Source organism: Protomyctophum bolini (genome assembly GCF_963924005.1).
Source record: "Protomyctophum bolini genome assembly, chromosome: 2".
In the NCBI taxonomy this organism is placed as follows: domain Eukaryota; kingdom Metazoa; phylum Chordata; class Actinopteri; order Myctophiformes; family Myctophidae; genus Protomyctophum; species Protomyctophum bolini.
In genome coordinates this window covers 33,717,640-33,725,904 of record NC_137863.1, presented here as the reverse complement: position 1 = coordinate 33,725,904, position 8,265 = coordinate 33,717,640, and the positions used below count along the sequence as shown (strand labels likewise).

Below are 8,265 nucleotides of genomic sequence, written 5' to 3'. Positions count from 1 at the left end.
TGTCATTTGTTGAAAACACAATATTTTGTTGAGTTGAAAAACTATTATTTTCAGTGAGTGACACTGTCTATGATACTGTCTATGATAATATTAATTATTAAAGCATTAATAGTCCAGAAACTATTTGTGCTTAAGAAGAGGTTCTAGTAAAGCCAGTTACATGGATCTAGTCGCACAAATTACATAAGGCACTTAAGTTGTGTAAGGTCACGGTGGCTCCAAAGAGGAAATGTGATATCTCTCTATGTTTACTGACAGATGATATCCTCAATGCACTGATTATGAACTGTACCTTGAGGGCATATATTAAACAGCAATACAACAGGATCTGTGGCAAGCTGTGAATATTATAATGAAGAAGTGAAGCCAGTGTTGGCAAATGACAAACCTTGATCGTTGAGAGTGGCTATATCAGTTTTAAAAAAAAGTTAAAGTTGTTTTTGTTCACGCAGGATATGTAAAGAAGAAGATATGAGCTATATACAGATCCCGATATGGTATTTGTGTTGATGTCAATGTGAAGACTGAATTGTACTTTTAGCTAGCTATCAAATGTATGACATGCTATGAGGTCATATTTTATGTTGTATTGTATCGTATTGTATTGTTGTGTTGTATGAATGGTGTATTGTCTAAGTAATGACATGAAAAACTTTGTTTTTGATGATGGTTTTGAGACCCTGCAGGAAGAGTAGCTGCTGGTGAGTGATCCTTCTAAAAAAAAATAAGTTAAACCATTGAAGTGAATGTGTATACCTTCTGCCATCTGGTGTCATCTAAAAGAACAGGCTACTACTTCGCTATGTCACGGTAATACAATTGAACAGAGTCAGGCTACATCTAGTCATAATTACTGTATGCCAAAAGTCACAGGTATACCAGTATATTATTAGAATGGGTTCTGACACTGATCAAATTGTATTTATCAAATGTTTTAAAGCAGAGAGGCAGGAGAAAACCATGTGTCTAGAATTATTATTATTATTATTTCTTAGGTCTGAGTGGTGATTTCTCATCATATCCTCATCTGCATGCTGAGTCTGACCCAGTTACACTAGTGACTCGGATTACATTGATTATTTTTCTTTATCACACACACACACACACACACACACACACACACACACACACACACACACACACACACACACACACACACACACACACACACACACACACACACACACACACACACACAGGAGCTGTGCGTTTGTAGGCCCTCTGGCCCTTTCTTAACACATGTCTGAGAGGTCATTTTGACCGTTTTTCTTTTTTTTTTAGATTTTGAAGTTAATTATCTTTGCCCATGAAGCTTTCAGAAGGTTCCCCTTCCATGACCATCATTCCATCATCTCAGAAATGTTTGACATCTGAAACATTTTCTAAATATGAATTTAAGCACATTCTACTTCTGTTTGATTTTTACTTCAGACATGCTAGTGTGTTACACGTGCATGCAAGAGTGTGTGTGTGTGTGTGTCTGTGTGTCTGTGTGTGTGTGTGTGTGTGTGTGTGTGTGTGTGTGTGTGTGTGTGTGCGTGCGTACGTGCGTGCGTGCGTGCGTGTGTGCGTGTGTATGTGTTTAGGCAGAGTAGCAACAAGCTGTCATATTGTCCATTGTTCATAAGCTTGATAAGCCTGATCATCCGGGCCTTGAGGCCGTGGTACCACTGCGTGGTACCTTGAGGCCGGGGTACCACTTGCCAGACAGTAGCAGCTGAAACAGTGGTGCACGGTGGCTGGACTCTTTGTTAACGCTAAGGCTTTATATTGACAATAACCAATGTATACATCCTGGATGATGGGGGGAAGCTCCGAGCTCACATCATCCACCGATGCTTTCTGGGCTCTGTACCCCCCTCTGCTTTGCGGTTGAGGACAGTACCACTCCCACAGCAGGCACGGCAGTGATGTATCCAGTCAGGAAGCTCTCAGTCGTGCCTCTGTATAGAAGGCCCAACAAGATCTTGGTAAATGGTAAATGGGGCATTTATCACCCATTCACACACCGATGGCAGAGAAAACCATGCAAGGCATAGGCACGAACCAGTGTTGTTTTTGGCAGCATTTTGATTTTAGTTTTAGTCACAGTCTCTTGAATAGTTTTAATTTAGTTTTAGTCACCTGGAATGTTTTAGTGTCTAGTTTTAGTCGACTAAATATCATAAGATTTTAGTCGACTAAATGTACAGTTGATTTAGTCGAACAAAATGTATTTTGGTGGGCGTTGTTGCCGTCCTCGACAGTTTTTTTCACTTGCTGAAAATAGCCGATCTACAAGCCCACAACGCATCGCAGACCGGCCCACCACAACCAGTACGCAGATAGCAGAAACTATACCACCCGCTCCGTCGAGGCACAAACAAACAATCCCTAATACAACCACTTTTACAGAACAACATATCTCCATAAATGATACAAAACCAACAGACAACTACACAACCTCTCACAAGAATGATGCTGGCAAATGAAAGGGCCAAATATGAAATTAGTTTGTTCACGATCTGGGCCGAGATCACAATGACTTTTACAGCCTACAATGAATCTGCTTGCCATGTGTAGGCCTATACTTTAGGTGTAATTAATAAGTAGAAGTTGCCACACAGAAATCCTGGTGTCAAAGGAAAATCCCAAACCTCGATGCTCAGTCTTTTGGTATAATTCTGGTAAACAAAGAAAGTCCCAATTCATTTCTGCTCTCAGGGATTCAGGTCACTGAAGAGAAGAGAGGGGCAAGATGGTACAAGCCAGATGGAACAAGCTGTGATGACAGAGGCTGTCTGATCTTTCCCCGTGTGACACATAATACTACACAACAGGTGTAGGCTAATAGTCACAACTCACAACCAGCCCAGCTAGAGTCTAATTAGTTTGACTGACTCAGGCCAGGTGTTAAAATCAGCTACCAGCCACACCAAACATCACCCCAAGTTACGCCAAACTGAGGCTTGGGGGGAGAAGCCCATGAGGGAACATGTTGTCATGGCATGGTCTAGGCTTTTCCTTCTGCACCACAGGTGTGCTGCATCATGTCACACCAAGCTCAGAATCTAGTTATTTTGACTCAGAGAGAGAGAGAGAGAGAGAGAGAGAGAGAGGGAGAGAGAGAGAGAGAGAGAGAGAGAGAGAGAGAGAGAGAGAGAGGAGAGAGAGAGAGAGAGAGAGAGAGAGAGAGAGAGAGAGAGAGAGAGAGAGAGAGAGTTGTTGACCATTCATTAATCACCAATTAAGTTGGAGCACTGTACGGCCAGGTCTCAACAGGACACACACCTGAGGGGCTCCTGTGTTTGATTGATTGATTGAAATATTTATTAACAGTTTGCAGAATTACTGTACATTTCAAGCACTTTCAGATTTTACAGAGGCCAGTTGTTGACGAGGGGCAGAGGTTCTCAGCCATCTGGTTTATCAGGAAGATCCAGCCGTACAGGCTGAGCTTGAGTCTTATTAGTATACTGTAGGCCCCATGCAGAGCTTGGTGTTGAGTCTGAGTGCTGTAGCCCCAGAGGCCAAAGAGCGGGCAACTTTGACAACAGAGAGGACCACTAATATTTCCACATTCACTCCAGAGGGGCCACATTACTGTCATAGCAAAAAATAGCCCCTGGGCTCAGCGGTCCATGCAGGCACCTTGGTCCGAGTCTGGCAGTGTGCCGCGGGTTCGACTCCTGATCCCGACGGCCTTTACTGCTTGTCTCTCTCCCCCATTTCCTGTCAGCCTACTGTCTACCCCTCCATCAAATAATAATAATAATAATAATAATAATAATAATAATAATAATAATAATAATAAAAATAAATAAAGGTGAAAGCCACAAAAAAAGCATCCCTTTTTATTTAATTTCAAATGCATTTAGTTATAGTTATAGTAATAGTCATACTTTATGAACTAAATACAAATGCATTGAAAAAAAGACAATAACATTTTAATACTATAGTCATTAAGTTACATAGACTGAAGTAATTAAAGCGGGTCATGTTTGCATGTTTGGAATTGTAACAGCTGATCAATCAATAATATATCGGCATTCTGATATTAACCTGCAGGCCGCATTAAGTGATGGTGGGGGCCATGTTGTGGCCCCATGTGGCCTCATGTGGCCTATAAGACCAGCGCTCTCATAATAGGCTATAGTTACTCTTGTCCATTGTTTATGTCCTCCTAGGCCTATACTATATGACATACACAGATGTAGCCAAATATACACACTGTAAAAACAACACAATTATTACGTGAGTAATAATAATGGTAGCTTACTAGGCTACTATATATAACTGGTTAGCATTTGTATAGGCCACCATTGTTGAAGCCACAGGAGTCAAGGCCATATTTTAGGAGTAGCTACACACAGATTTGTGTGAGACATTATGAGATTTGAACAAAGCCCACAAGAGTCTGTATATAGAAGTGATCTACTCACAGCAGGGTGCTCGTTAGAAAGCAGCATAATCCCACATAAATAAACTGGTGTATTGTTATCGTTGTCATGCTGTCATGGTGCTTACACAACTCAGAACGTTGTTACAGCTACTTCTGGGATGCCAACAGTGTTGTTTTCGTCGACTAATATACTATGACGAAAAATGTTCGTCGACTTGTACACCTTTTTTCACTGACAAAAACTATATAAAAACTAAATGAAAACTAAGCCATGATGACTAAAACTATGACTAAATAAATATACTGACAATTTTGTCAACAAATAAAAACTAGACTAAAATGTCATGATCAGGAAGGGACTAGAGGACAAGAGATCCAGTAGCCTATAAGTCATTTTACACATGGTTGCATGCTGAAAATAGCAGATATACAAGCTCACAACATGTCAAAAGGTAGTCGACGAACATTTTAGTCTTAGTTTTAGTCGACGAAAACACTGGCCTATAGGTCATCTGTCAGGGGCCTAACATGGATCTATTCATCCTGGCAATTAATCTTATTTATTAATTAATTAATTCATTCATTCATTAGATTGGGTGTATGTGGGAGACATTCTTACTCAATTCAATTCAATTCAATTCAATTCAATTCAATTCAATTCAATTCAATTCAATTCAATTCAATTCAATTCAATTCAATTCAATTCAATTCAATTCAATTCAATTCAATTCAATTCAATTCAAAGGGCTTTATTGACATGAGAAAACATACGTTTACATTGCCAAAGCAGAAAGCACAATACAACAATACAATCAAAACAAAAGTTATGTACATTATGTACTCACAAGATAAAATTTTAATGAATTGAGCATGAAAGACCCCAATAGTCCAACAAGTCAACAGGCTTTCTGGGGATTTCAATCATCTGAGCAGACCTAGCATTGAACTGCATTTAAATCAATCAATCAATCAATCATTATTTGATGGATATAGTAAACAAGTTATTCTCTGGTATAGAATAAGATGTAATCTTATCTGTGTCACACTGGTGACATCTGGTGGCGGTGAAATGTAACAACATGACTGTGTTCTGTTGTGTTGTGTATTCTGTAACTTGTGTATAATTGTAATACCATTGTTTTCACGGTGCACAGTAGCCTGTTAAAGACCTCAACAACGCTATAGATATATATTCTCTTGACATTTAACGTCTTGTCGACTCAAACCAAACGACATTACCGTAAATATTATAAATGGGAATGTGCGCTTTAACGTTTAACCGGAAACGCGGTCGCAGCAGCGCGTAAACTGAAAACCAAGTAGTTTGTTGTTGTCAGCAGCAACAGATGGTTGCTGTGTGTGTGACTGTGCTAACTGGCTAGCATTAGCTAGCTCTCTGTGTGGTTAATTTATTAAGTAGATTATTGTTATTAAAAATAGGTTACATTTCAAACAGCGTTTTAAGACCCCAGTGGCAGTGCCTGTCCTGTCGAACAACAACAATATGGTGAGTGCACTGCTAGTTAACGTTGCTGCTTGTTTATTAACAATTAACTTATGTTAGCTTGCATTTGTTCTTCGTAGCAAGCAATACAGCATGATATGAAACATAATAATAATAGTCATACAATGTATGACATATATTAGGAAGGAACTCCCTAAAAAGTGGTACCTTGGTGTGGTAGTGCAATATAAATATATATAGTGTGTGTGTAGCTCTGGTCCATAGGATCGTAGCTAGTCTAATGCATTAGTTTGTGTGTGTGTGTTGTTTATCATACCACCACATACTGTCAGTGAGGGCGAGAAGCGACCTCGCCCCAAAGTGCGTGCGCGCATCCATGAATTCTGTACTGGCCATATATGGAGCGTGTCTTGAGTGTACAGGGTTTGATGAGTTCAGATCAACATATGGAATGTCAGAACAGGTCAGCTCCATATATGGAGATCTAAGGGTGGCAGCAGGGACATTCTCTTGAGTGTACAGGGTTTGATGAGGGCCCAGGTAGGGCCGGGCCTTAATCTTCAGGCCTGTTGAGAACTCTAGTTTTCGCCGGCTGCCGGGCACGGCTGGACAGGTATCAGTCAAAAGGGAGACATCGAAGAGGAAGGATGGATGGGGAAGGATTGATTGATTGATTGAAATATTTATTAACAGTTTGCAGAATTACAGTACATTTCAAGCACAATACAAAGACTGTTAACTGTGAGTGGACGACTCAATTAAGCATTACACTTGTTTACAACAGGGTCCACATTGTTCAATTCATCAAAACATTTAGAGACATACATTACAAATAGACAGGAATTCATCATATAGGAAGCAAAAAGGGAAAAGATACATACCGGTATACAGTGAGGGGAAAAGGTGGGGGGGATTCAGATTTTACAGGGGCCAGTTTCGAATTGCAGCCATCCGTAGGTGCCCTTTGAGAGCGGTTTTGAAGGAGTCAAGGGATTCACATGTCTTAATGACTGTTGGTAGGGCGTTCCACATTTTGGTGGCATAGGAGCGAAAATAATTTAGTCCCTTGTTTGTGCCGAATCTGGGTTGTACATGGTTTGTTGCACTCCCTCTGGTGTTGTGGGTGTGGACTTCGTTTACATTAAGGAAGTATTTAGACGGGTACATGGGTATCTTGGTGGTGTATCGAATCTTGTGGACCAGACCCATTGCAAGATGCTGTACTCTGTCGTCGACCCTAAGCCATCCCAGCCTGTCAAAGTGGGCAGGGGTGAGGTGGGTTCGGGGGGTGAGGCCAAGTAGGAGCCTGACCAGTTTGTTTTGGGAGGTCTGGAGCCTTGTTTTAAGGGCCTTTGAGGTGCTGTGGTACCAAGAGGTGGATGCATATGGAATCAACATATGGAATGTCAGAACAGGTTCTGACATATGTTGAATATATTATATATGTTATATCCATATAGGCCTATGGAGATCTAAGGGTTTGAGGTCAGATGTAGAGTTGCTGGCCAATATTGATGACATCAGGGATCTCCATATATGGGCTTAACTGCGACAGCAGGTCACATTTACTATTCCATCAGGGTCTCCACATCTCCATCCCTGACGAGACCTTCATGGCACCTATATGGTGCCCGGCACACTGACGGGAAATGCACGATTCCATAGTTTGACATTCACTATACATTGACATGTAATGTCATGTGTGACATGACTGACATGTCTCATTTTCAGACATTTTAGTTGTAAGCTATGTCCTGTTAGGTCTTGAAACAGCTTTTACAAGAACAACAAGACGTTTTGTTTGGGTATTGCTTTGCAATTGGGGTCGTTGGGGTTTCAATTTTTCATTCTTGGCAAATTATTGATTTAATTGGCAATTATTTAAAGTGCATGTGCACCAAAAAACAGTCTTCAAGTCTTCAAAGGGCTAAGTAAAATTCTCTAAAGCTTTTATTTGGACCAACATTAAATTGTTGTACCTGTGGAAACTGCTGCTTGATCATAGGCAAGACACATACTGTAGCACTACCGGAGGACCCTTATGTACAGTATCAAGTCCCAGTTATTTTTCTGGTTTTATCCTCTTAGCAGATTTTGATTGACTTGATACTTTCCTTGAACTGTAACATTTTCAATCAATTCAACCGTGGTAAGCACGAAAACAGGACTTGTAGCCCACAACTAAAAATGTAATTCTTAATTTTAAAAAATTGTGCAGCCGCAAAGCTAGAATTGTGACATTATTACAACTGTCTGTCTAGCTGCACTTATTAGACAACAGTTAACATTTGTTTTGTTTTTTAATCTAAGGCAATCCTGTGCTGCTGCTGTGCAAATTGCCCAGTTAACACAAGTTCCAGCCGGCTTCTACTTTTAAAAGTTACTAGTGTAACAACCTAGTAGAAAAAGCTGCCATTCC

At 40.4% G+C, this 8,265-nt stretch overlaps 1 protein-coding gene across 1 annotated transcript in view; it reads left to right on the top strand.

Moving 5' to 3' along the window:
- Positions 1 to 5,749: 5,749 nt before the first annotated feature.
- Positions 5,750 to 8,265, top strand: part of poc1a (POC1 centriolar protein A) — a 52,646-nt gene continuing 50,130 nt past the window's right edge. The window contains exon 1 of the mRNA XM_080780022.1: positions 5,750 to 5,888. Coding sequence (XP_080636148.1) covers positions 5,886 to 5,888 — 3 coding nt within the window. The 5' untranslated portion in view covers positions 5,750 to 5,885. The remainder of the gene's footprint in view (positions 5,889 to 8,265) is intronic.